The sequence below is a fragment of the Cygnus atratus genome, chromosome 18 (assembly GCF_013377495.2).
Source record: "Cygnus atratus isolate AKBS03 ecotype Queensland, Australia chromosome 18, CAtr_DNAZoo_HiC_assembly, whole genome shotgun sequence".
Classification (NCBI taxonomy): domain Eukaryota; kingdom Metazoa; phylum Chordata; class Aves; order Anseriformes; family Anatidae; genus Cygnus; species Cygnus atratus.
This window is the reverse complement of record NC_066379.1, coordinates 2,355,837-2,383,603: the sequence shown is the minus strand read 5'-3', so window position 1 is coordinate 2,383,603 and position 27,767 is coordinate 2,355,837. Positions and strand designations below refer to the sequence as shown.

Here is a 27,767-nt window from a genome sequence, read left to right as displayed (position 1 = left end):
ATTGCTGACGTTTGGATTTCTCTTGAAATCTGGCCAGAAGAATTTTGTTCTCCGGAGCCTATCTTGTTGCCTTCTTGTTGTGTAAGAGTTGGGTAGTCAGAAGAGAGCCATGAGAAGCGGCATTTCAGGGGAATGAGGGCCTTGGCTCTCTTGGAGTTGGTAGGTCTCGAGCGTTTAACTCTCTGAAGACCGAGTCTGAGAAGATTGCAGTCTTCTCACGAAATTGGGGTGGTGGCTGTAGAAGACCATCTGCAAAATTTGACCGTGTAACTGGTGGTTGCTCTCTGTGGGCTCTTGTGCATCTGCACGAGATGAAAAGCTGGGCAGGGAGATGTGGCTACAAGCCTGTCTGTTAGGTTAGCTTGCTCGATCTGGCAGTGGAATTCATTTCCAAAGTTGTCTCGGGACTGTCTGCATTGTTTGGACTCCTTGTGTTTGCTTTCTTGCTGAACTGGACTTGTAGTTAGTGCTGAGTTGCGATTTCCATGACAAGTCCTCTGCTCAGAGATTTACAGCTTGGCTGCTTTAATTTGCCAGGCTAATGCTTTGGAATGCAGGTTGACAGTCCAGATGTGAAACCTTTCTCCTTAGAAAGAAAACAAAGGATTAAATGTGTTTTAAGAGGGTTTGAAAAAATAATTTAAGATTGAGGCCCAGAACCTAACATCTGAAGTCTTAAAATACTGCTGTTAGCAGCGAGGTTGAACTTCAAAACCTGGAGACTTGAAAGTGTGTCATCTTTGGCCGGGTCGCCGGTGCCGTGTTGGCTTTTGGTGCACCTGTTTCTGCACATATCAAATGCTTCATGAGCTTTCAGAAATGTCAGATAATCAAATTATTCATCTTTGCACAAATAGTGCAGGTAAAGTAATGGTTGTGATGGTTCCTGCTGAAACGGGGAGTGCAGCTTTGTAGCAATGGGTGGAGAGCCGCGAGTGCTCGCTTGGAAACGACACGCATTTCCTCAGTATTAATTGATAAAGATTGTAGCTCATGCTGATTGTGCTGCCTCTTTCTTTCTGATTTGACAAACTGACCCATCCACGATTTTATGAGGGGACCTCTAAATAGGATTATCTTTGTTTTCGGGGTTCTTCCTACGTGGAGGAAGGTCCAGGTGGTGCAAGACGACTGTAGCGGCTGTTCACCATCATCCACGCTGCAGGGTGAAGGGTCTGACCAGAGTACAGGGAATCTCTAAAGCATGAGTGAATTGGAGAAGGGTAGAATACTGGTGTTTAGTGTCCAAAACATTTTTTTTAGAGAGAAACATAATGGCCTCAGCCAGGCCATTGAATCCAGTCCTTTGTGCTCACGAAGATTTGTACAATGCATCTATCAATTAATATCCTTTTGGGTTTCACAATTACTTGGGTTGGAAATGATGCAGCAAGTGTTCATTGTCCTTTGAAAGAAAAGATGAAAACATCTATAACTTTCTCCCAGCCCATATGGAAAGATCAGACATTAGGAGCCTGTACTACCAGATGTCTTAAAACTGAACTCCTAGCCTTACAAGTCAAAAAGGGCAGATCGTATAGGGCAGGTCTTTCTCAAGCTGCCTTGAGAAATATAATGAGGTTAAGAGCAGAGCTTTGCATTGTGATTTATTAAAACTGGGGCTGCAAAGTAAAAAGCTTGTTGTTTTTTGCTGGGAGATGAACAGTCTGATCGGTGCTCTCTTCTGATCGGATTTAGGAGGCCTCTCTAGACCGGGGATTTTGCAAGTAGGAAAGGCACATTTCTTATGTTCAGCTGGTATTTGTTCTTGTCAGAGAAATCTCTGCCTTTTCGCCATGTTATGGAACAACAGTTGAGTACAATTGTGTTAAGAAACGGCTGTAACATATGACAAAAATGGCTTACAATTTTTCTTAATTTTTCACACCTTTTCTAGTATCAGTGCTTTTTCTAAATTATTTCAAAAGTGAGATGTTGTAAGTTAAGTAATTAGAAATAATGACTTAAAGAACAAACACAGATCTAAGAGTTATTTTTTTTGCCCTCTGTGTATTCATTCTCCTCTCCTCCCCCTACTCCTTCCCCCCCCTTTTTTTTTTTGGAAACAAAGAAGTTTGGCGAGAGAAAAAGCTATTTGATGTGTGAACTCCGCTGCTGCTGCAGTAAGGTGGTGTGCTGACTTGTTCCCATACATTTGGAGCGATCAAACAGTAAGCTTCTACAAACAGTTGCAGAAGTAGTACAATAAGCATTAGTAATCTCTTCAGTTTGATAAACCACGTATTTGTGTAGCTTGATAAAGTGGAGGCTTAAGGTTTCCTTCCTGCGCTGGCGTTCGTCACACAGGAATTCAGAACTCGTGCATCGAGATCAAAACAGTATTTAGCCACGGTCTTCTGAAGTGTCTTATAGCCACGCTGCTTAGTGGCACTAAACCCTCTGCTTTGTGCAGCTTTTGCCAATTAATCACTCTTGGTCCTTCCAACAAATGAACTGCAGAAAGGAGAAAATCATAGAGGAGCAGAGCAGCTGTATAAGGGCTCCCTCTGTATCACAGCCTTTCCTTGCTCTGCAAAAATCCATGGGCACGGAGCCATGCTAAACAGTAAGTGTTCAGCCACATCTGCAGAAAATCCATGGGAGGGCATGTGGAAAGTTGGCACAACTTTTGGTGGAAGGAAGTGGGAAGAAAGAAAATCATTAGCTAAGGCTAACCAGGATTCAGAGACTTGAGGTCGTCTTATCTGTGGAAGTTCTTCTTCCACCCTTCTTGTTGTTTTAACCACTTCTCTGAGTAATCTGAGCTTTTTCCATGACTGCAGACTCGGGATAGAGTTTTTTTGAGCCATCAATTCAAGAAACGTTTTTCTTTGCTTTTGGTCTGTTCCAAGCTGCGGGGCAGGGGACTGAGGAGGTAGGATGCGAATATCGCCAGCAGCAGCAGAGGACTGCCTTCACTGCAGCTCATCCGAGCCCGGTACTTGCTCAACACTGAACGTGTTGTTAGATGATGTATTCCTCTTGCTAATTTAGTCAATTCACCATTGATTCCAGTAGAGCTTGATGAAGTATGTCAGCTGGAGATTGGTCCCAGGTGTCTGGGTTGACCTTAGCTTTATCAGCTGCTTTCAATACTGTGACCATGAAGCACTTGCAAGTTTTCTGGTTCCTCCCATGATTGATAGACCAATTCTAAAGTGTCTTTCCTCCTTGTTTGTGATCCAAGAGGATAATGCCATGCAGCTGTCCGCAGCATGATGCTCTTGTGGTGAATAGTGTGATGCTCTGTTGGCTTGTTACCAACCTGAACATCTATTAAAATGGCAGTTGTGTTTTGCAGGCTTGACATCTCGCTAATCCGCAGTTCTGTATCTTCTTTGAGTATCTTGAGCGGAATTGAACAAGTTTCTTAATGCTGAGGTGAGATGGAGTTATTTTAGACAAGGTTTAACTGCTGACCTGTAGCAGTTAGCAGGGTTATGTGTTGTTTTGAGTGTGGTTTTAGGGAGGTTTCCTGGAGTTCTTGTCTGCCCAAGGTGCATAAGGGACAGACTGGTGAAGAAAGCCTTTCCACCCAGCCTCTCGGCCTTTCCTGGTGTTTTCCCAGAAAGCTGTCACTATTTGATCTCCTTCATCGCTTGGGTATCGGCGTGCTGAAGGGCATCTTCCTCAGGGCTGTACATGAAGATCACTTGAAAGATGGTGTGAAATCCTATCCCCATCTGAGGCTGATGGAAGCCTTCCCAGGAGCTGGGGCCGGGACCTGACCAGTGGATTTTTTTAAAACTAAATTTTGTGTCTGCTGCTACATGGCCCTGGGGCTGTGCAGAGAGAGGTTGCTGACGAGGAGCTGCGATTGAGCCTTCTTGAAGCAAACACCAAAGCAGTCTTCCTTTGTCAGGTGAGGGTGTATGGCCGGCCGCGAGCTGTGGTGTGACCGTGCCCCTCACGTTAAGGAATTCCCTGAGTGCGACAGGGTGCTGGGCTGTGTTCATAAATTGAATGGAAGTGGAAGGAAGGAAAGGAACGCTCTGCTTAAGCTTGAATCACCAAAGTCAGCATCACATCAGCACGTTGAGCTATATTCCCTTTCTGCTTCTCAAATTGCAGTTCCTGTAATCTATTTTTGGTCTCTGGCTTTGTAGAAGACCGCTGGTCATTTTTTCCAGTCTTCCTTAATCTGCTTCAAAACTGAGAGCACTTCATGAACTCTTGTTAAAGAATTCTCAATTTTGGGGACTGTGGCAGCCGTGAAGTGTTTCACTAACTTTTAAGCTTTTTAATGTGAAAAATGTGGGACATTCTAGTGGGTTGGAAATTGCGCTATGCTTTGGGGATGGCTCACTCCTGCTTTTTGGACGGAGCTTTCTTTAATTCGAGCAGGAACAACTTTATGCATCCTGCACAGCCTGCTTGATGTGTCGGGAGGGCCGGAGCCTGAGTGGGGGCCTGCTCGCACCTGAGGTGACGCCGCTGAAGCGCGCCAAGAGCCCGGTGTTGGTCGGGGCGTGCTGGCTTCGGAGCAGGGTGATGCTGCTCGGCCCCGCTTGCAGCGACGCCAAAAAATTTCGTGATTTTTCTCCCTCCAGGGACAAAATGACATGAGCCATTTATAATCGTTGCTTTAAATCGCGTTGGAGCTGGGGCTGTCTCGTAGGCAGGTTTTGAGAAATGAGTTTCTTTCGAAGGTGCTTGGGAAACTTGTGCGGGGACTCCCAAGTGGCGAGGCCTTTGTCCGCGAGGCAGGAGCCGGCCCCCGGGTTATCCATCAGCGTGCTGGAGCATCATTCACAGCTCGACTTCATCAAAGAGACGTTCCCAGCCACGTCTCGCTGGCCAGCCGAGGGATCGTTCATTCGTGATGTATTGTTCGGCTGACGGCTGGCATGCAAGCTGGGGGGGGGATTTATGGGGAGCACCTCGTGTGAGTGACGGCCTGGTGGGCAGCGCCCCTCCCTGGGACGTAGCCCCGGCCACTTTCCTCTCCCACGAGGCTGGGGAAGTGCATTACGTGGGGCTTTATCTCAGGGAAGAAAGGTGTGTTAGGATGGCCACGATCCACGTGGATGAAATACTTTGTCTCGCCATTTTATTTTCATTTTTTTTCAGTGGGACTAAGGCCTGGCTCTTCGACACATGCAAGGGTTGTGGTTTTATAGCAGCCCTGTGTGGGTTTTCTGTTATTCCTTCCTTATTGTGACGGGTCAGTGGTTTGAGGGGAGCATAGAAATAATAATTGTCGAGTGAAGCTTAATGTGACAACAGCTGCATAGAGTATAACTTCAGTGATTTTTTTTTCTGTGAGATGTGTGAAATGAACTGGAAACCTAAGGTGGTGGTGTTGGGTGGGACAGGGAATTGCTACACCTCCTGCCGTAGCGCACATACAGAAACCGAGGTGTGTTGGTAATTAAAGCTGCTGATATCTGTGGAAAAGTGTTGCGATAGTATATGGACTTGGAAAAATAGCAGAGTTACCTAAAGAAAGCAGAGGTGGCTATTATGAAGAATGGCTGAATGCAGTGCTTTAAAAATCAGATGTTGGTTACAGGGAAAACAAACACAGAGTCTGAATTAGCTTCTGTCCTTTCATTTTCTGCTGCAAGTTTACAGAAAACAAACCTGTCACAATAGGAAGTGTTTTGACTGGCAGCCTTTTGTTATGTGAATATAAGCCGGCTTCCAATGTTTTTCTGCTTCGGGCCTTCCTAGAGCTGTAGAATTTATGCCTGTTGTTTTATCTGTTAGCAGTCTTTCTTCCTGCTCAAAGTTAAGCCTGTAGAAAAATAGTTTAATGACATTGTTCCTGTGACCTATAACTTGAAGATCCTGCTGGAAGTTTTGATAGTCTGGCCTATAAATCCTCACCTTCATATAGCTGGAGTACTCAGACTTCAGATTTGAATAAAAATAAAAGATGATTACAAAAAAAATGAGCCAGTGTACACCGTGGGCTCGGTCTGCCACTGTACCCAACAGAGTGCCATGGGTGTATGGCAGCATCTACTTCAGCGAATGCTGCACGCTGGAGTCAGCCTGTTATAACCCCTACAAGAGGGGTTTTTGATATTATTGTCCATTTGATAACTAGTAACTGTGCTGGTCTGCTTTAAACACGGAAAGCAAAACCAAAGGTAACTTGCTGGGAGCGGAGAGGAGGAACGAATGACCTGGCTTTACATTCAGATACTTCTAGTGAAGGAGACTTATCTCCTTCCAGATAACTGGAAAAGGATACTCAAAATACTATATCATATATATATGGTTATTGCCTGCCTTATATCACTCCGAGTTCTCAACACATCTGGACTGAGAGTAGTTCCAGTAACATTAAAGCGTACTATTTTGGTTGGCACACTGACGCTGTGGTATATGCCAATTAGTAATGGCTCTTGGAAACAGGCTGCTCTAAAACTCTCCCCGAACTATTCCCTAGAGAAATTATTCAATTAAGTACAACTAAAATTAATGTCCATGGGTTTTGTTCGAATAAAGCAAAATAAGCAGCTGGAAAAGGGAAAACTTCTCAGTGTGTGCTTTTAGAATAACAGCTCTAACTAATAACCGTGTTTGCTGGAATCAATACTGCTGTTTGTTTTCTCAGCGCTGCTCTTTGTGAAAAATCCAGGGAGTGCTTCTGCAGCCGATGGCCTGGGACCGTTCCTGGTCGCTAAGATGTATTTTCAAATCACCACCTTGTTTCGAGAGGACGAAGCGCTGCGTTTCGCATGGCGGTATCGAAGTTGGACGCAGATACGTCCTTACACACTTGGGGTTGGATGAGCGAGTGTTCGGCAGTGCCGTCCGGTGCTGCCTGCAGGGCGGTGTCTGCTGGAAGCAGTGGTCCCAGACACGTCCTCCGCTGGAGGCCGGAGCACTGGCCTGCTTTGGGGGTCCGGGGGGGGGGCTGCTGCTGGCTGTGCCAGGGCGGAGAGCAGTCCCACAGCCCCCAGCTGCCCTTGGCCAGCAGAGCCGTCGCTGGCCCGCGGCAGGGGAAGCAGCGGGAGGCAGCCTCCGCTCCTGCCTCCCTGTGGGGCGAGGCCGGCAGGGACACGCGGTTCGTCGTATGGCACGTCCCACACGGGAGGCCAGCAGGGTTCTCCTGGCCTGGCTGGCCCCAAGCACCATCAAAGCCCTGCGAATTAGCAGAGCCAAAGAGAACTGAAATATGAAGAGGAACAAGTTGGTTTGCCCCCCCTGGGAGAAGTTAGTATTTTGGGGTTTAATGCTTGTATGAAGTCCTGCCAAAGCAGAGACTCAGTGTCCTCAATTAAATTTGGGAAGGTGGAGGAAGGCATCTCGGTCTTTGCTTGGAATGCAGACCTCGTTGTGGTATGAAGCATCGGTGTCCTGCTGTACAGAGCAGCACGGAGCTTGGACTGGCACGAGCACTGCTGGCATTTTGGGTGTCACCTTGGAGCTGAGCAGAAAAGCAGCCCGTGACCGTGCAGGGTTGCACACATCAGAGACTGCAAAGAGCAGGCACGGTTCGCAGAGATGGAGAGAAATTAAGATTCTTGGCTCTGCGTTTTTCTCTGTTTTTCTCTTTTCACTTGGCTCTGTGTTTTTCAGTGTGTTTTCTCTTTTCACTCTGCCTTGCCGTTAGAGCTGGCACATCGTGTGAAGGTGCTTTAGGTTTCTGATGTACTTACGTTAGTTGCAATCTTCACTTCATACCACTGGCATTTTGAACAGCGCTTTCTTACTAACGTGTAATTACGGGGTTTGGACATATAAAGGTTGGCATTTGATCTATGATTCATTTCTTTGGTATCTAGCTCTTCTCCTGAGGCACCAGAGACCTGAAGGAGGGAGGGAAAGCCTGCTTGGCTTCTCCACTGAATTCCAGCCTTATTGTAATTTTTTTTTTTGCGTAGCATAAAATGTTATGGCTCTTGGTTCTCTATATGTTTTTCTTAAGGCTGACTGCAGTCTTCCATGACTCACAGTGGGATATGCCGTGGAGATGCATTACTCATCGATAAATACTATCGAGTGATCTGTGCATTGAAATCCACCAAAAATAAAAGCTTTTGGAAGGCAACGTTTGGTCAGCCATGTTGTTCTGCAAAGCTGTGACCAAACTCCGTTTCCCTCTGCCTGTGCTGTGTTTCTTATGGCCTCTGTCACTTGGCTTCTGGTTTTGTACTCCACAGACAGCGAGCGTGACTTGAAGATGGAGGTGCCTGAACCAAGTGAGACTTTTTACGTTATAAATAAAATCAGTTAGTGTAAAGTCATGTATGAAGGCAGAGCTCTGGCTGCAAAAGAGCCTGCTTCTCCTTGGGGCAGGAGACGTTTGTCCTTCCTAGGGACTCCTTGTGCGGGTAAGGATGATGGAAAAAAATCCTGTGCTTCAGAAAGAGGGCGCGGGGCATGGGCAGTGACAGGGAGATGGGCGCAATGCCGCATCCTTATCCTGCTCCTGGGTGGAGGAGGAGCAGGGGGGCACCCATGGAGTCACCCTGTGTCACGTCAGGGCTGGGATCTTGAGAGTTACGCCGTCTCGTGAGTGTGCAGTGTTCATGCGTGTGCCATAATGCCAGCATCGCTTGCTGCCGCTCACTCCCTGTGGAGGAAGGCCCAAAATTAATTTCGTCTTTTGCGTGGCCTAGCGGCTGGGCGGGCTGGAAGTGAGGCTTTCGCCCTCTGGAAACGCTTGGCCTCCTCGTTTTGTTGCAAAAACCACACATTTCATTTGCGAGATGAAAGCTGTTTCTGTAGTAAAAGCCGATCCGAACACAGTGCTGTGGCACAGGAGGCGCCGTAAAGCAGGCGGCCGCCCTGAGGGCCCACGCACGCGGGGCGCCCCGCAATGCCCTGTTTTTGTCGTCTGTCCAGCCGTGCTCCAGCTGAAGCTGTTCCTTGGGACGTTTCTGACCAGCTGTAGAAAGACTTGATGGCTGAGCTGACACAGAAGACGGGGCTGCCAGAGAAGTCAGGTTTCAGCCCCCTCGGAAGGCTTGCTAGAAGTGTCAGCAGAGAGGCCGGGATATGGGAAAGGCAGATGGCGGTCGTGGCGGAGGGCCTGCTGCTGGGCTACGCTGCCTGACAGGAGGGCAGGCGAGTCCCGGGCCTAAAGCTTGCGGCCTTTCTGAGGAGGAGGAGAGGAGAAAAGCACACGGATCCTGTTGGACACAGCAGACTGCTCCGGCACCTGGCATGGGTTCAGCCCAGCGTTTGCTCTCGCATCCTGTGCGCAAGAGAGCAGATGTAGCGTGATGTATATCCATTTCCCTCCGAGATGACTTATGGCTGTAACGTGTGGGATTCCCAACTCACGGGAGGCTCTGAAATTATCCATGCCCTGGCTGGAGAGAAGCAGAACCAGCTTTTCAGAGACAGCATCAATTTTTTTAAGAATTAAAATACACTTCTGATTCTCATTGCAGCAGCAAACGCTTCAAAGAAAAAGAGATAAAGGAGCTTTTTTTTCTAGAAATATCTAGGATTATGTGTAGTTTCTTCTGCTCACTTTGTCATCTGTATTCTGTAGGTGTCCTTTGCGTAAATCTGTGTTTTCCTAGCTATTGGCAGGTGTGATTTTAAAGGTGTATCTAAAGGTACCCTTTCATTCCATGGAAGGTTTTTCCACTACGGCAGTCTCTTTTATCACAGATGTGCACATAGCTGGACCCCAGAAACCAGCAGCAGCAAAATGTGGTGCTAGTGTGAGTTGTAATGCAGGCATTGCATTCGAGGAGATTACAGAGATCAGCTTTCTCTACCTTTAATTTGTCACTTCTAATTGCAAAGCTGAGCATGATAAAACAAAGTGGAAAGTGCTTCAGATCAGCATTCAGACCAGTTACTTCACTTCGTTTTCCATTTCAATAAAACTTTGAAAAGAAAGATTCAAAACATATGTGCCTGCCTCTCGGAATAGTCTTGTGTTGATTTGGATCAATCAGGGGTTTCTTGATCCTTTAGAACTTGACTTTCGGCTTTAATGGTGCTTGAACTTGCTGTGACCAGAGAAGCAATGCAGTGAGCAGATGGCAAAGAAATAAATTCATCTGCATCTTCATTTGTGGCTGTGATGTGGTGACAATTCAGATCCAATTACATGACTTTTGTATTTGTTTTTATGGGCAAAACTGTATTTCAAGTTTAATGCAAAATATTAAAAAAAAATCTTTGGCTTTTTTTTTTAATTGTTAGTAGAATAAACTCCTACCTTTGTTCACACTTTGTCCAGCAGCACTGGAGCAGGGCTGCTGGTCCCCATTTCCCCTACTTCGCCCAGCCTGGGTCCATGTTCCAGCCTGGCTGCCCTGCCTTGCTACAAAGCATGCGTCGCCTACAATCAAAACCCTCTGTCGTGCCTTTTTAGCCGAAAAAGGCCAAAATTACAGCATGTGACCTACTCTGTTTTTTTTTGTTGTTTGTTTGTTTTTTGTTTTTTTATCAGCTGCTTTCCTGGCACTTTTCTTGCCGTGCGTGGCTTCACTTGGTGCTGTGCCGTGGGGTTTGTCTTTGTCTTTGGGGTCCTGTGCTGCTGAAGGAGGACCTGGACTCCGTTTGTGCGAATGGTTTACGTGTGGTTGGGAGGGCAGTGCTGCAGAAACGTCCTTTGTAAGGTCATTTGGGCATTCAGCCTGCTTTCGTGTGCCCTTGCAAAGGCAAGCCCCTTCTCTGCCTTTTTTGCTTTTCTGTCCATTTTTTTAAGTTCTTTAGCAGCCAGGTACGTGGGAGGCAATAAAAGATTTTTCAAAATAGAAGAATTTTCATCCCGAAGGTAATTGCCAGCTTGAACTGCACAGGGGGCTGTAGGTGGGTCGTGCCAGAGGAGGCGATGCTCAGGAGCCTGCTGATAGCTGCGCAGGCTTTTCAGCGCCTTTCCGACACTGCCGGCTGCGGGGCTTTCTCCGGCAGCAGCTCTGCCTGCCTGAGAAATTCGTTACCACCTTTCAACTCCTGCCTTATGCAGTGTGCTTTTTCCTCTGCTTTATGGCGGGGAGAAATTCTTTAATTCACGTGGTGGCTGCAGACAGCCCCTGCTGCTGGGGAGTGCGTGGGTACCGAGGAGTGCCCCCACCGGCTGCCCCCTGTATCAGAAACGTGTCGTGCTGGATGGGGCACGGCTTGGGCAGGGGGCTGGAGGGAGAGGCTCCGGGCACAGTCCCCGTTGTACTGCCTCGGGCGCTGGAATGATGGCAGAAAATATTCCTGCCTACGTTTGTTCTCATTTAGCTACAGCTTGTTCACCAGGATGTTTTTCAAGGAGGGTCTGGTCAGTGTTGGCAAAGGAAAGTCTCTTATTTCCCAAGCGTGCTTATCGCTTTGTCCTTGACAACGATGGGAACTTTCAGCACTTTTTTTTTCATTTAGAGGCAAACAGGAGAGAGCCTGCCTTTGCAGGCGGCATTGTGCTGGTTTTCCTGCGTGCTGAATCGCACAGGACAGATAAAGTTTCCCCAAAGTGTTGTTGTCCTTGCAGATGTTGGACTTGGGAAGGTTGGGTGGGAGGTGGAGGAGAATTAATATCTGAGCTATGAACTGAATGAGTCTCGCGCTTCAAATAAAATACCTCCAGTCACGGGGAAACGCGTTTTTGTGCAGGGTGAACAACGAAATCTCGACTGGTAAGAACAAATCTGGAGAGTTTGCATCTGGAACAGAGCGGTGCTGGTGTGGTGAGGTTGCTCCATCACAGCGGTGGCTTAGATCTGTAGGATAAAGCTGAGGCTGCACGCAGCAGTGGTTGATGTTTGCCCTCTGCCCTCCTTTGTGTGAATACTTCGACTGTGAGCTTAGGCTGAGGGGCATGAATCAGTAGCTCGTATTTGGGAACGATGTGTGTTTTCAAAGTCTTAGATGGTGCTATCATTTTATGCAGCGACTCACTGGAGATGGTGCAGTGCTTGTGGAGCAGACTGGAAAAATGTGCACTAGAAGGATGATGCTCTTAACACTCCACGAGGGTAAAACCTCCTTGCTGTGTGTGCCTGTGAAACTTGCCTCTGCCTTCAGAACTTTGATTTCTTTGTTTTGTTACCCCTTGTACGATCAAATCTCCGTGTCTTTTCTCTGTATCTTGAGCAATACTTGTTACTTGGTAAGACTGGAGGATGCACCATGCATAACTAAAACCATTTGCTGTAAGAAGATGAATTGCAGAGGAAGCGGCTCCCTTTCAAGCACTGGTATAAAACTGATGGCGGGCACAGGCGTGCAGCTGCGAGCACACCTCGAGGAGCTGCCAGAGCTAATGCCCAACATCAGCACTACGTTGTATTTGCCTCCCTTGCAGACACAAGGTCTGCTTCGAGTGTTGCTGGCAGTTTTGGAAGTGCAAAGGATGTCCCCGTTAGCGTCATTGCCTTGCTCCTAGCAGAGAGACTTGGAAAATCTGGTTTGAAGGAATACGGTCGAAACAATAAAGGCTATCAATAAACACCCTGGCCTGCTGCTGGGACTTGTTGTCTTTACCTCTCAGCCAGCCTGTATACAGGGTTATGATGCTTGAAAATGGTCAGAAAGTTAGTATACCTTGCTCTTTGAATGTTAGGCACACTAACGTTTTCTTTTGCGTACAGTCAGTTAAATGTGGAGGTTTCAGCAGTGCTGCAGCAGTGCTGCACTGCTAGGGGCTGCTTGTGTACAACCGAGCTGAGAGCTCGGCACCCGCCAGCTGGCAGGGCTCTTGTCCCAGGCCTGATCTGAAAAGACAGACGAGATTTATTAAGACAGTGATCAATAGCGGGGAAAGTGCTAGGAGTGTAACCAGAGGAAGACATTTTGCAATAGCATTCGGTTTTTGGCTGCTGTCCTCCTCCTGATTTATCATGCACAGAAAAATCATTCCTACCTGCAGAGTAGAAAGCAACTCAAACGTAGCGTATTCCTGCACCGTCTGCATATTTCAACAAAATTTAAGCGTAACAGTCAGCAAGAAGGAAATTTGGTGCCCAAATGTGGCTTTCAATGTTAAGTGCTACAAAACCCCAACCCAACGACCAGTCTTGGTTTAAGCCTTTTACCTGGTCTGATTTCCATGACAAAAATTGCTAGTTGCATGAGGCTGAGGGTGGGTTGGCTTGAAGTTTCCTTTTCTCCTCTATTAAAAATGGATGTAGGGGAAATTTTGCTCACTTTCCTTTTCCCTAAGGATCATCTGGGCTGCAAGCAGAGCTGCCATTTGTACATCACAGTAATTGAAACAATGTGAGACCTTCACCGTATCCTCCCATATCACTCGGTCGGGTCCGTACCGAGTACTCTCAAAAGCATTTACGAAGATAGTGGTTCTGAATTTGTTTTAATGACTGCATAACAGCCAAGTGAACTCTGAGTGTTGAGATGCTCTCTTCCAGGGACTGAAATTTCACATTTCCTCTATTATTTGCATTAATTCTTACTTGGGCTATTTTGTTGTGGCTTCCATCGCACTACGCTCGGTGGCTCCCTAGGCTGATGCTGCAGTTTGGGGCTGTTCCTTTTCTCCTTAGAGCAGAGCAGTGCACGGAATCCCAAGTCAGTCTCTTGGACCTTGCAGCGCTTTTCTCAGCGCTGCGCAGCACTGGAGTGTCTCGCTGGAAGACAGCGGGGTGCAGCTGGTTTCCATTTCGGAGCCTCCAGCAGCAGCGTGCTTGCTGAGCAGCGATGCTGAGGGCTCGGAGATTAATGCCGTGTTTCTCTTTCCCCAGAGATCATCGACGACCTCACTAACCTGGTGGAAAACACAGACGACAAGCTTCGCAATCAAACGCGGCACGTGAAGATGGTGGACAAAAAGTCAACTTCCTGTGGTAGGAAATGAGTCCAAATCCTGTGCTGTTATTAAATGCCTAGAAACTCGCTGAGTGCTCCGAGGCTGTGCGCACTGTGCCTCCCCCCAGCAAAGATTGCTGCTAAAGAGGCAAAACCCACCTCTCCGACCCCAAATGTACTTCAGCGATGTTGCAGGCTTAACTTACTGCGCTTGCTGTGTTAACCTCCTTAAGCCAGTGAATGTCCTTAAGCCATTTGACTCCAGTATTGCACAATACCCTGATTGGAAATTGTAGAGCTGTATGAAATTAATGTGGTACATGTTAATTAGGTTTAAAAAACTTGCTAGCTACCAGCTCTCAAGAAACGGTCACAATGGGGAGTGGTGCCGCAGGGGCATTTCTGGCGGTGTCCTGCAGGAATGCGTTCCCAACCAAGTGGTTTTCAGAGCCTGCCAGACATGAAATCCTCGCTGGTGACGCTGAGCTAGCGAAGCTGCGCTAGGCTGCTTTTCCTTTAGCCAAGGCAAGGCTGTACCTCTCGCGCCAGGTTTTGTGTAGGGGATGTGGAGCTGGGGGTTTGGTGCGGGGAGGATGCTGCGGGCGATGGCAGGAGATTTATGTTTGTCTCGGGGGGATGAGTGGTGCTGAGGAGTGGCTGTGGGAGGATGTCAGTGCGAGATGGTGTTAGTGAGACAGTTCTGGAAATACCACGTCCCCCTCCGGTGTCCGTGGTTCTTTTCTGGCAAACGAGAGGGCTCATTACTAGAGTAATTTATGCTCTGTAGAAGTTTGACTCGTAGTCAGAAGTGAGAGAATTTTGGCTTACGCAGTGCAGTGAAGAGGAGGACGAGAGCTTCCCGATTCTGGGTGAAGCAAAGGGGGCTGGTGGGAGCTTGTAGTCCCTGGCAGGGCGATCTCGGGGCTGGCAGCGAAAGCCCCCAGCAGTGAGCTGTTTGTCAAGCACTGGGAGATACTTGAGGGATTTATTTGGTTCCCCATAAGTGGTAATTTTTTGAAAGTCTGATGCAAATTGATGAAAATCTGTGGCCTTTTCTTATAGCGGACTTGTCAGAGGCATTTGTCTCTGATTTCTCATACCCCAACTACAGGCAGAATTAAAGATGTGGCTGCAGCGTTCGTGACTGATGATTTTAGGTCTTTAACGCTGACACAAGCTCGATTTAATTTACAAATAATCGCACTCGAATTGTGTCGAGTACCCCTGTGCAGACCCTCAATTTCTGTGGCTTCGCTTTCCACACAAGCACCGGGTGCGAGAAGCAAAATGCCCGCGCGGGGCCGGCACTGAAACCGATGGCAGACAAGAGGTTGTCTGCGGGGAACAGCTTCTCGCTTGTTAGGTATTTCTCCCCCTTTCTAGCTTCTTAATGCAAATGCAGAACCCAGACAATGCTGCTAGATAATGAGCCTGTCTCTTTAACTCTAAAGCCGAGCTGGCTGTGCTGGGGAATTTGAGAGGAGGAGGAGGATGGGAGAGGCGAAGGCTGGGAGGATCCCAGGCTGGATGCCTTGGGGGTGACCTCTCTCACCCTTTCCACATTGAAAAACATTTTTCTTTAAGGGGTGGTGAGAAGCGCTGCCTCTTCGTGCCTTATTCCGTCTGCTCCAATAGGTCTTCCTGTGTTTGCATAACAATTTGGGTATATGTAAACACTGTATTGCCTCAGATAGCTATTTTACTCTGCCTAATCATGAGTTTTAAAACAATAATGCTGGAAGAGACAGGCTTTAACGGCATTCTTCCCATCCCTTTTCCACCCTTACTCCTGGCACTGAAAATCGCTGGTATATGAAGACCAGAAAACCCTCCTGTACGTACGGTTATTCCCTGAACAAAGCCAAGCAGCAGAAAAACTGGCTTTTTTCCCCCGCTCTAACATTTTGTTTAAATTGATCACACCTTCGATAACTGGGGGTGTGAAGCAGCGTAGGGTGCTCTGTGTCCCCCCGTGTCCCCCTCCTGTCCCCGTCCCTCGCGGTTGTGGTGGTGCCTGCCTGGACGCGGTGCCTGCGCCGTTGCCTGAGCTGAAGCCCCGACGAACGCCTCGGTGTTCGCCTGACGGTGGATGTGCTGCAGCATCTGGCCGCGGGTACCAGCAGAGCCCTCTGGCACGAATAGTGGAATAATCACCCTTTTACGAGCAAGAATGTAACACATTAATGGGTGGGTCTTTGTTAGCAGCCAGTATAATAACAAAATCAAAGTATTGCTGATGAAATCCAACTTTAATCAATGTTTCAACGTCTCGCTCTCATGCAAACAGTGTGTCAGGCTCTGGGGGCCCTTTGCAGTGACGGCGTGACTTCCAGCGGGCCCTGGCTGCCTCTGCCCGGCATGGGGAGGAGACCCGGGAACAACCTGGTGCTGCCCCGGGCCCTACGCACTTCTGGTGGAAGTTTTCAGGTTGTTTCGGGTGTGTTGTTGCATTCGCAGCTTATTTTCGGCGACATTTCTCTTGCTGCCTCTGAGCTGTTGACAATCCCCCCCCCGACTCCGCCAGTTGGAGCACATCTCCCTTGGTGGCCCCAGCAGCCCCGCGCTGATGGCAGTGCGAGCTCCCACGGATTGCAGCGGAAGAATGGTCAGGGCATGGATTCAGCCAGCTGCATTTATGAAATTATTGCTGAAAATCGTCAGCCATCTGCGAGCAAATGCTTGCACGCTGCCTGGCATTGTTTGGTTTCTTCTCAGCATCTGCTGGGCACTGAGGAGCGTTGTTAGGACATATATGTTTATTCGATTTCAGAAACTCACATTTAGCTTTCACCAGAATGTGCGCACAAACCATTAATCAAACGTTAGGCTGCCTTTAACAAATTTGCTACAGGAATGCCTGTGTGTGCAACCCGGCCTTTGCAGTTTCACCACGGGCTCTTGGGTTTGTGTCTGACTGTCCCCGCACTCTCCCAGTTTGCATACCTTTAGGGTTTTTTTGTGCAGAACAGTGCTCGTTAATCATTCCTAACTAACATTTTTATTAGAAACTAACTCTCAGAATGTACTCTTCAGAACCGAATTTAAAAATAAACAAATACTAGTATAATAACAAACAAATGAAAGTGTAATTAAAGTTAAGATGCTGGGGGGAAAACAAATTTGCCTCAAACAAACCCTTGATCCGAAACAACCTGATTATATGGCAGTTGCCACCTTACCTTAATGATGCAACACTCCTGAATGCTTCAGTAATTTGTTTTTCCTGGGTAGAGAGCCTCACTGTGATCTCACCCATTCTACTTCCTAGGATGAAAAAAAAATGTTGGGAGGAAAATGACTTCCCTAAAGCGTGCTGTCGTCTGCTTCCTGCAGCCCGTGGCTTGGGTTGCACAGCACGGATCCCGTCTGGTTTTTGAGCCTCCCTGGCCTGGGTGGCTCCTACGCTGGCATCCTTGGCACGGGTGCTGCAGGTTTGGTGCCCAGGTGGACGTGGGGCTCAGAGCCAGCCGGCTCCAGCCTTTCCCCTTTGCTCATGGTCCCCAGACTCCAGCGGTTAAGCACGACACAAGCGTTGGTAGTGCTTGCGGGGTCTGTACCACTCCGCCAGTCTTCCTCCCTGCCGGTGGGCTGCAGGGGGCCTAATCAGGGAGAGAGAAGAAGGTTTAAACCAAAAGGTTTTAAGCTAAAAGAGGAGAGATTAAATTAGATATTAGGAATAAATTCTTTACTGTGAGGGCGGTGAGGCACTGAACAGACTGCCCCAGGAGCTGTGGGTGCCCCATCCCTGGCAGTGCCCAAGGCCGGGCTGGATGGGGCTGGGGGCAGCTGGGGCTGGGGGCAGGGGGCCCTGCCCATGGGCTTTAAGGTCCCTTCCAACCCAAATCACCCTCTGATTTGATGAAGGTCTGTATTTGTCTAGAGCTGCGCCTCGGCTTACCTGGCTGGTGCTTTGGGGTAGCTTTCCCCCGTCCCGTCGATCTGAGCTATTTTTGGTACTTCAGGACTTGCAGATAAGCAGCTCCCTGCGGAGGGGATGGCTGTAAGAGGCTCTGTTTGTGATTACAGCATCCTGTGCCCTGAGCGTTTGCCTCTGAACGAGGCAGGGAGATGTCGGTAGCAGGGGCCGCAGCTGGGAGCGCGAGCAGCAGAAGCAGCACGCGGAGCCTGGCGCAGCCGAACTCCTGCGCGTGGAGCCATCGCCACCTTTGGATGTGGCCCGGACTTGTTCCGTTAGGTGGGACGGTGTCACTCGAGTACGTGCCGAGGGCCCAGAAACGTCCCTCGGGTGCTGCCAGCCTGTGCCAGGCGCCGGGGCGGGGGCCTGGTGTGCTCCAGCTCCAGGCCCTACCCTTGGCCGCGGGCTGCTGGCGGCCGGCCGCAGCCTGGGGCAGGGCTGCTCCCCTGGGCAGGCGGCGCGGGGCGCTGGGGCTTCGTCGTGGGGAAGGCTGGAAACAGGCAAAAAGAAGCAAGAACTCTTGTTTCTGGCAACATGACGGGAGCAGAGCACGCCTTTGCAGCTGCTGCTGCGTATCCCTTTAATGTTTTAGACGAATGGGGAAAATGAGAAGCAGCCACTGAGGGTGTCCTGCTGGGCCCTCACCAGCGTCCTGTCCTGTAAAATAATACACAGTCGCGAAGTGGCGGCTGAGCAGTTGGTTTCGGTCTTTCGTTTTCTCCTATTCCACAAGATGGCATTGCAATCTAATCGCCTCCTCAGACCCAGGTAGGTGCTCTGACCTCCCCGTCGCCTTCCGACCCAGGCTCTTGAGGATGCTGAAAGCAGGACTGAGACAGCCGCGAGGGCGGTCATAGCGGGTAGGGGCGGTTTTTGTCTCAGCAAATCACCAAAATACCCGGGTGAAAGGAGTCGGAGTTTTCAGAAGGTCTCGTTTGTTTTAAAACAGGGTAGCTTGGATTATACAAGGTTTCCTCTAGAAAAATAATGATTCATGCAGGCTGGGGCCATTCCCTGCCAGATTCTGTTCACTCTGTTCTAAGTTAGAGTTATTTGTGCCATGGACTTAATTTGCTTTATAAATTATGGATGGCAGTTACTCGTGTTTGTTCCTCTGACGTGCGTTGTGTGTTTAGATGAGCAAGTCCCCATCCTTTTTTTTTTTTTTTCTTAGTGGACTGGAGAAGTCGGTGTAGTGTGACATTAAATCAACCTTTCCTGCAATCTGATTCTGGGAGCAGTTACGCCGATATTCCTCCCGGCGCTGCTCCGGCGGCTGCACCGGTTCTGAGTCACCTGCCCGGGCTTGCGCCGGACGCCTTCTTGCCTTGGCAAGCTGGGTTTTTTTCCTGGTTTATTTTTTTTTCCCCCTTTCTTCAGTTTCTTCCTTCTTCGGTTTCTTCCATATTAAGCAATTGTGTGTTGAAAAGTTTGTCCTGTTACCACTGAGAGAAAACACGGAGGCGAAAGCGCTGCGGAAGAAAGAAGCTGTTGCTTGGACCGGGCTCTGGCCGCGGTGCCCGAGCACGCCGGGTGCCCGTCCTCCCGGGCTGCTGCCTGCGTGCCCGAGGCGTTTCCTTCCCCTCTCACACCCGTTTTTGCTCGGCGTGAGCACGCAGCCCAGCAGAAAGCTGGGGAAGGGCGAGCAGCCCGCTCTCGGGAGGAGCCGGGGGCTTTGCAGCCGCATGGTGCGTGTGCCGCCGCGCTCTTCCCTTCGCCTTGCCCCACTGACTTCTGAACCCGGCGGCTAATTGAGGCGGGAATTAGCAGTAGAGAGAGGTCACAAAGATAAGAAGTTCCTACAAGTTCACTTGGCCATCTATCCTCATTAGCGGAGAGACCCAATTAAGGGTCCCATTGAGGGGGAGAACGCAGGGTGAGCTCGAGTCTCATTAGACACCAGGGAAACCTCAAAGCAGCTTAGCTTGGGGACATAGCAGGAAATGGGGCTCATTAATTATGTTAATAGAGCAGCTTTTTAACGGGTCCAGCGGTTTCAGTACTTTGCTAATCAAAGCCTTCTGTTTGTTATCTTACCATCTTGTTTTCCCAAAATACTAACCGCTTTTCCCCGCTTCAGTAGCTCCGAGTCCCTGAGCAGCAGGTGAGGAGCGCGTGTGACACCGGCAATGTGAGCGCAGCAGATCGCACGGGGCTTTCTGGTTCAGGAAGTTTGCTGGGAAGAAAGGTCAGTCATCGTGCCGAGACGCTGCCTTTGCTGGTGGCAGTGTGCCCAGCACCCTGGCCTCGCTCCCTTGGGTGCTGCTTCTGCCCCCCGGCTTCTTCCTGGCCTCTCCGTGCCATTTCCTCATATGTTTTGTGTTATTAACTTCAGCATTTGGCTTAAAATTGCTCATGTTGAGATGTTGCAGTGGATTCAGGCAGTCAAAGATGCTGGACCTAATCATTCATAAACAGCTTTAGAAAGAAAAACATGCCTTGGAGCTGCTTTGCGTGCTGCTTTCCAGGTGAGGAGCTCAGCAATCACTGGTGGTGTAACGCTGCTCATTGAGCAGTAAAGGACGGGAGGAGCCTTCTGGGTCATGGGATCGCTTCAAGATAAATTTCCGAGAACAAGCTTGTTGTTTCCCCCCCATTACTCCCATTGGAATGTTGTAATGGTCATAAACTTATCTCCATCCTAAACTTGTCAAGGATACTTCATTTTGTCCTTGTGCAACCCTTGTTCTGGTGTCTTGAATGGTTCTTCCCCCTTTTTTATTTTACACCCCCAAATGTGCGTCTAGGAGATCACTGTTCCCTCCCAGCTTTTGTTTTGTGGCACTGAACAAGCATCGTTACATTTTACTCTACTAAAATAATCCCTCTGATCTGACAAGCCCCCTTTTTTTTGCACTTCTTCCTATTTAAACTTTTTTCCTTTTTTTTTACACAAGTCTTGACTGCCATCGTCTCGGTGCGCTGTCACGGTGCCGTGCCCTGCGGCACTTGTACTTCCCCAGCTGCTGGAGGCATTTCGCAGCTGCAGCACATTGGTGCCTCGGTCAGTTTGTTGGAAGGTGTTTGCCTGGGCCTTTCTCATTCTTGGGAATTTTCTACCTGAGTTCATTTTCTTTCCAACTCATAGCAAAAACTATTGCTTGTCCCATGTTTGTGGCTTCCCCTTCTGTCCTATTAATTTCAACCTTCTCTATTAGTCTTCAAAGTTACCTATTTTTTCTATATGCTGTCCCAGCTTGCCTCTGTGCTGATGGTACTTTCCAACTTTGTGTCATCAGCAGATTTCATTAGCACACTTACTTTTTGTGCCAAGGTCATTAATAAAAATATTTAATAAGATCAGTCTCCTGACCGTTCCTTGAGGAGCTCCACCGGTGACCTCCATCCGTTCTGATCACTCTTTCAACACGGCTTCGCCTTTCACCAGTTTCCTGGCCTTACAGTTCTGCTAATCCCCATCTTTTTCATTTAATAATTTCCCACATGGCACTGCATTATATGCTTTGCTGAAGTCTGCATGGATGGGATCTATCACACTTCCTTTGTCTAGGAAATTCATTATCTTACCGGGCTAACCTGATTAGCTCTGTTTGATCTGATTTCCCTTCAGAAAATTCCCATTGTTTTCTGCCCTGTTTACCGTTTAGTTTCTTGCTCTAATTAGTCTTTCTTCAGCTTGCTCTGGAGCCTTCATCCTGCTGAGGTTAATGGGAAAGGTTTGTAGCTGCTCACTCCACTTTTTCCCTGCTGTGGTACACAAATGCAGATGCTGCCCTGCTGCTGGACAGGCAGCCGCAGTTTGGTGTCACAGCAGGAACCAGCACCTTTCTCTGCTGCTCCAGTTTGGGGATATGTGTCCCAGGTACGTTTTCAAAATGCTGGGTTTAAATGGAACGACCCGGAGCTCTGTGGGAATCAGTCCTCCTGGCTTCATCTGCCTGCTTGTTTTGTGTAATGAAGGTTTGCCCTGTGATGCTGAGACCCTGCAGAACTGTTGCAGTCTTTTCTGTCCTCCCACCACGCACTGGATTCACAAATCAAGCAGCAGTCGCTTGCTCCAGGCGTGCCTGGGTCTCTGCACAGCCGTGGTCTCCTCCCTTGTGCCTGTTCCTGGCCGTGGTGGTTCCCAGAGCATCTCCCTGAGCAGCGGCCGCAGACAGAGTGCAAGAAATGCTCCCCTGAGGCTGCACAGCAAGTACGGAGCAAATAAGGGATGGGGAGCAATCACCAACTGGTCAGTGGGAGATGAGGTAGAGGAAAATGATTTTACTTTGATATACTGAAAAAGGGGTCGCACTTCATGTGGCAGCGTCGTGTCGATGCTGGGACCCGTGTGTGGCTGAAAATAATCAGCTGTTTTGTTTCTGAGCCCCGTACTTAAAGACACCGTAAATGATGGTAGAGGGAGCTGGAGAGTGGCATTTCTGGGACTCGGTCGTGACACGTAAGTGAGGCGTATGTTCAAGGCTGAAGCTATGGAGTGGCAACCACTTGGAATGCCCCCCTCGCTGAGAGGAAGCACCTAATGTGCCAGAGAGGGAGAGGAGGGGGGCACGGGGAGGGCAGCAAAAGGCAGTAGACATTTTCTTAATTACATTTGCATATGCAGCTGTTCAAACAGACTGAACTTCATCAATGCTCGTTCGTACCTATCAGGAGATTAGAGCAGCTGCTGTCAGCCCATGTAGCAATATTGTACCAGGCTGGTGGTAAAATAAGCCCCTGGGCAGCCTGCTCGCCCAAGCTGTCCATCACTCCAGAAGGCCAAGCAATTAGTTGTATTTGAATATTGAAAAAAAAAAAAATGGAATTGTGTGAAATATCCAAGGGCGACTGCTTACAGCTTGGTTTCCAAGGATACATGTGGCAGAATTAAATCATAAATTTATATTTCTGAAAATGGTGCTGAAGTGTGTTAATTTGTACATTACCAAAGAGGCTAAAACTCGCCTCCTTCTGCCTTTTCTTTCCTAACATGCTCAGTGACAAAATAATTGCTCTGCCCAATCTGGAGTTGAAATATAACCGTGTTCTGGCCTGGGGTTTTCGTGCCACGTTAAACTGAACCAGGGGGGAAATATGTGGGTTAACTGTTTGTATTAGTTCTTCCAGCTTTGAAATTCTCCCTTAATCTTTGGCTCCGAAATACCCAGCGGACAGGAAAGTCATGAAGCGCCCTGTGTCCTTGTCGAGCGAGCCATCCCTCGCCTCCTTTGGCCTTTTTATTGCCGGTTGCTGTAAGCCCACCCCAGCCGGGGACGCTGTCCCGAGCGGACCGAGCACAATGCGGCTGCACACGAAGTGCCCGGGCAGGGAGAGGGTCCAGCATCTGGAATCCGGTTTTACAGCCCCCGGGCACTGGAGGGACAGGATTGTGGGACACAACAATACTCGGAGGATGTGGTCAATGGAGAAATGAGTTTGCTAGGGACCAAGTGGTTGTGTGTCTCTTCAGGGCTTTCTGAGATGCATAGAGGATGTTGATCCCACCAGAAATTGGGTATATAAATCAACAGGGGCTGTGATCTCAAATCTTTGTTTTGCAGAAGTGCGGGCGGCAGTAGAATTGCTGCAGCCTCGCTAACGGCGGCTTGAGGAGAATTGTCCTTGGGAAAATGGGAATAGCCCTTCAGAGGGGGGATCGTCTCGGTGGGGATGTCCAAAGCCTCCAGTGTTACTTTAAAGAAAAGAAAAAAGAGGTAGTATTAAGGTGAAACCCAAATACGTTCATGCAGTGTTCATCTTGAAGCATTCAAACGGCAGAAGTTAGGCTTCCAGCGATAGTGTTAATTAAATCATGGTGTGCGTCTGGGGCTGGTGGTTTACCTTGGGAAGGCACAGGGGGGCCTTGCGTTCGGCTGTGTGGACGAGCTGCATCTGCGAGAGCGGTCGTCACGAGGGAGCGTTTCCTCCAGCGCTGCGCTCGGCGCTGCTGCGAGCAGCTGAGCTCTGTGGTGCTGGGACTGTGGGACAGGGCTGGCAAGAGCCCCACCGAGCATTTGGGTGGCATCAGCGTGAGACAGGCTTCAGCAAAGGTGTTTTATGGATGGGCACCGCCACGGCACGGGGTGCTGCTGCTGGCATCATAGGGACAGGGCTGGGACAGGGACAGGGCTCCGCTGCGTCCCCGGCAGCTGCTTGTGATGTCACAGTATAGCAGGGGGTTACATGGGACCGTCCCCTTCGGTACCAGCCTCCCAGCAGGGTTAGGTGCAGTCTGAAGGGACGCCAGAGCTCCTGCTAGGGCTCGAGGGGAGCCGTTTGACTGGTCCAAGCTCACAGGCGATTGTGCAGCTGCAGAAAGAGGCGATTTCACGTCTGGTAAGGGTGAGTTGGTTGGACATGCTGACACAAGCTCCTCCAGGGGTGCGTGCTGCCTCTGGGAGATGCTTCGCCACATTCCCTGTAGTGGGACATGCAATCGCAGCCTAATTCACTTCCCCAAACTCACAAGCCTATGAAGCATGCTTCTAAGGCACGAGCTTAATACACTAGCCTCAGTTTAACACCGCACTCAAATGTAGCTTTTGCAGATTGCAGACCGTGACTTGGGCTCGCTCTGACGAGGCTGGAAGGTGAGGTTGCAGCTCCAGTGAACGTAGCCTTTAGGGCAGCTTTAGTGTGGGTGCACAGAGCCCAGTGTGGGCTAGCTGTCTGTTTGCCCTGGGCTTCAGGTGGGTTTTGCATCCTTAGCTGAGCACCGTGCTGCTTTAACTGTTACGAAGTCTTGGATGCAGCACGTTGATGCTGCTGTAACGGTGCTGGAGCTGGGGTTTGCACTGGTTCCCAAACCTCCGCGGTGACACCAGTGCAGAGGCCAGTTTGGTGTCGCTCCTCGGGGCACAGACAGCTCGTTTCTCTGCAGAGCTGCACGTCGGCGGCAGGAGCAGTGCCCTGGGCACAGACCTGCAGTTAGCCAGGCGGGACTCAGTGCGCTGCTGACCAGCCCGGCTGCACCCGGAGCAACTTCTTGCTTTGGGGGCGGAAGGAGGGAAGGGATTTGTGGGGCACAGGATGGCTGGCTTGTGCTTTGCCTTTGCTGTGGAATCCCGGCGAGTGCTGCGACTTGCAGATCAGTTGCAGGTGTGAGGCTGTGCGCCTCGTGGGATTTTAATGCATTATGGTTGTCTTGTGCTGCATCCCCACTTGGGTCGTAACGCGCAGTAGCTGCTGTGTTATAGTTCTCTATGTAAAGAAAAGTACCAAATCATGGCCTTTTTCGCAAGGAAAACAGTGCCACCAGCTCTGATTCAGTGGAAACTTCATTTTCCGAGCCACGCTTTCTGAAAGTGCCTGCTTATTACATTTATCTCTGAGACGTGTTGGGAAATGTAAAACTGGCCTTCGATTTACTGCAGTAGCCTTTTGCAGGACGTGCTTGTAAAATGGCCTTTCTTGTCATCCCCTGGCAATTAACTGCCTAATAATTAAACTGCATTTATCTCTCGGGTTCCTGGAGATGAGCTAGGGAAGGAGCGGAGCGAGGTGTCCCACATCAGCGCCCTTTGCGTTCTTCTTCACAGCCCTTCGTGGAAGACCGCTCTGTAAACATTTTCCCCTTGATGCTTTCTTTTGTAAGGAGCCTGAAAGAATATGCTTATTTTAAACTTCTTTCTGCTTCCATAGATGGACAGTTTTATATGATGCAGACAGTGCCTGCTGTGATTTTTATGGCCTATAGTTTTCTGAGCAAATGGTTTTGCTCACAAGTTGGCTAGGCTAAAATGACCTTCTCTTGTTCATTAACTGTCTGTTTAAAAATACGCATGCGGTGTTAGTTATAGAGCATTGATTGGGGTTATTTTAGGTGGTGCAGGGAGGTCTGTTCCTTTCCTTCCCTCCTCATTATCAAGCAGAAGTGACTGCTTAGGGCCTGGTTTATTTACCTAATAAACTGCCTCTTGTATCGTCTAGGAAATGCTTACATTTTTCAGCCAAGAAATCCTAGTAACAGGCAAACAGAGGTCTAGCAGTCAGGTCTGGAGAAACAACAAAATGAAGGTCAGCTAATATCGCTGTTATTCTCTTTCCCGGTGGCCATGACAGCAGGGGTGGTTTATTTGAAGATCCCAGACTCGGAGTCATTGCTCGCATTGTTGGTCCCCTGAGCACGGGAGGCTGTGCCAACAGTTCAGGATATTAATGTATTCTACAGATCAGTGAATGAAGAATTCCTCCGCACTCCTTTCTTTAAAAAAAAAAAAAAAAAAAATCCTCTTCTCTCCCCTTCCCCCTTCTCCATGCACTTTGTTTGCAGTGGCTTTGTCTGCTGGATGTTGCTGGGCATTTCTAATGAGACAGCGAGGAATCGCAGCAGCTCTGGTGCGGCAGGGAGGCGGCATCCTCACCGCCTGCACCCTGTAAGGTGAAGTCTTTACACGCTGCTCCGGTGCACGGCGATTCATGTGCTGGCGGGGTTTGGGAATGCACATATACACGGGGAGAAAAAAGCTCCTTTTCGACATGTGAAGCTCCCCAGTTTGCTTCTTGCAAGGAGGAAGTGCTGCCCAGCACCCCCCGCACAGGCCGCGATGCCTCGGTGCTTCTTTAGTATTCATCCCAGCTTCGTTAGCGCGGCCATCTCCCAGCCCACCCCGAGCAGCTGCTAAAGGGGCCAAAATTAAAGCAATTCCTGCTCCCGGTGACTTACTGCCAGGGAATAATTGGGTTCTGTTTGCAGGGAACATATCGCAACCCAGCCCCGAAGGTGGAAAAAGGCTGGGGGAGTGGGGCTTTGGTGGGACGTATTTGTGGAGACTTTCACAGGATTTACAGAAAGGCGGTGCAGTGGAAATAAAAGCTGGGCTCATGAAGAGACAATTATCTAGTAATAATGCAATGGATCAGGGAAAGGCAGCCGAGCAGGGTTTTTTATATATATATTCCCGTTCCATAGCAGGAATTGTACTTAGATATTTTTAATATATTCTTTGATCCCTCATGGAAATGTTAATGAGACGAAAACTGCTAAAGAGCTCTCCAGACACTGCCCTGCTTTGGAGAAGGGTGGACTGAAACGCAGACCCTCTGGAGGGCTTCTGACACACAAGAAGTCCCTTTGTTCCCGCCTCTGTGAGCCAGAGACATGTCTAACATTGCAGGGAGGATGAGAGGAGGCTGAAGAGGCCGGGCTGAAGGCACGGCATTCTGTACTTACAAGAGAAAAATTGTCAACCGGCTATTAGGGCCTTGATTTGACGGGCACTGCGCTGGGGGCGTTTGAAGTCCAGACTGAAGGTACTCCGGAGTAAGTGGGGATGCTTTTAGGCTGTCTTTCACTCAGACTTAATTAAGAAACTGGCGGGCTTTGTCTCTCGGAGGCCCGTTACGTGTGAAGCTGCGGCCCCCCGTGAATAGGGCCCGGCCGGGCCGGTGCGTGCGTGCGCGCCGCTTTGTGCCGTGTTGCCAAACTGGAGCCAGCGGCAAGCGCGGGCTGGGCGCTGCCGGAGGCCGCACCTTGTTCGTGCCGTGCGTCCCCGCGGCTGGCCGGAGCCGTTGTGCCAGCAGGCCTTAGAAAGGCCGGGCTAACCAGCCTGCCCGCGCCGGTGAACGGAAAACTGGGCTAGGAAGGGTTCTGTGAGGTGGCCTCAGCCTTAACGGAGGGCCAGAGGTGAAGCCAAAAAGGGCAAACGCTGCTTCTCAAATAGCCGGTGCCTGGGTTTGTATTTACGCAGGGAGGAATATTAGCTTTGAAATTTCCTGGGCTGTGCCTGGCTGATGAGCTGCTAGAGGAAAGGCTGGAGGGGTAGGTAACTGCAATGGCCTTGAAAATCGCACCAAAGTATCCGACCTCGCCAAAGTGGTGGGCTTGTTTTAAAGTCTGTGGTGCTGAGACCGGGCCTGATGTTTCCATCAGCACCCTGCTTGCCCGAAGTGGTTGCAAATAAACTCCACAGCCCTTTGGTATTATTTGTTGTTTTTCATACCTCGTGGTGGCAATGGGCAGCACTGGTTTGGTTTCCTTTTGAAATCTCTCTGCCAGCCAGTGCAGGCACGGAGAGGAACCGTGAGCAGGCTGGACTCAGACTGGGGCCTCTGGACCTTCAGAGTCCAGCCACTGAGGTTCAAACGTGAGGAGCAAAATAAGCTTACTTGGGGCAGAAATTGCAGAACTAAAATTAAGTTTTTTTTGTAGTCTTTGCGCTTCTGTGGGGCTTGACAAGTGTTTAGTGAGGCGTTTCTTCCTCTCCAGCTCAAGGTGTGCCTCCGGGCCTTG

At 49.4% G+C, this 27,767-nt stretch overlaps 1 protein-coding gene across 1 annotated transcript in view; it reads left to right on the top strand.

Annotated features, from left to right (window-relative positions):
* The window catches only part of STX8 (syntaxin 8), a 98,469-nt gene that overhangs the window by 47,533 nt on the left and 23,169 nt on the right, over positions 1-27,767 (top strand). The window contains exon 7 of the mRNA XM_035561799.1: positions 13,611-13,712. Within this exon, the coding sequence (XP_035417692.1) occupies positions 13,611-13,712 (102 nt within the window). The remainder of the gene's footprint in view (positions 1-13,610; positions 13,713-27,767) is intronic.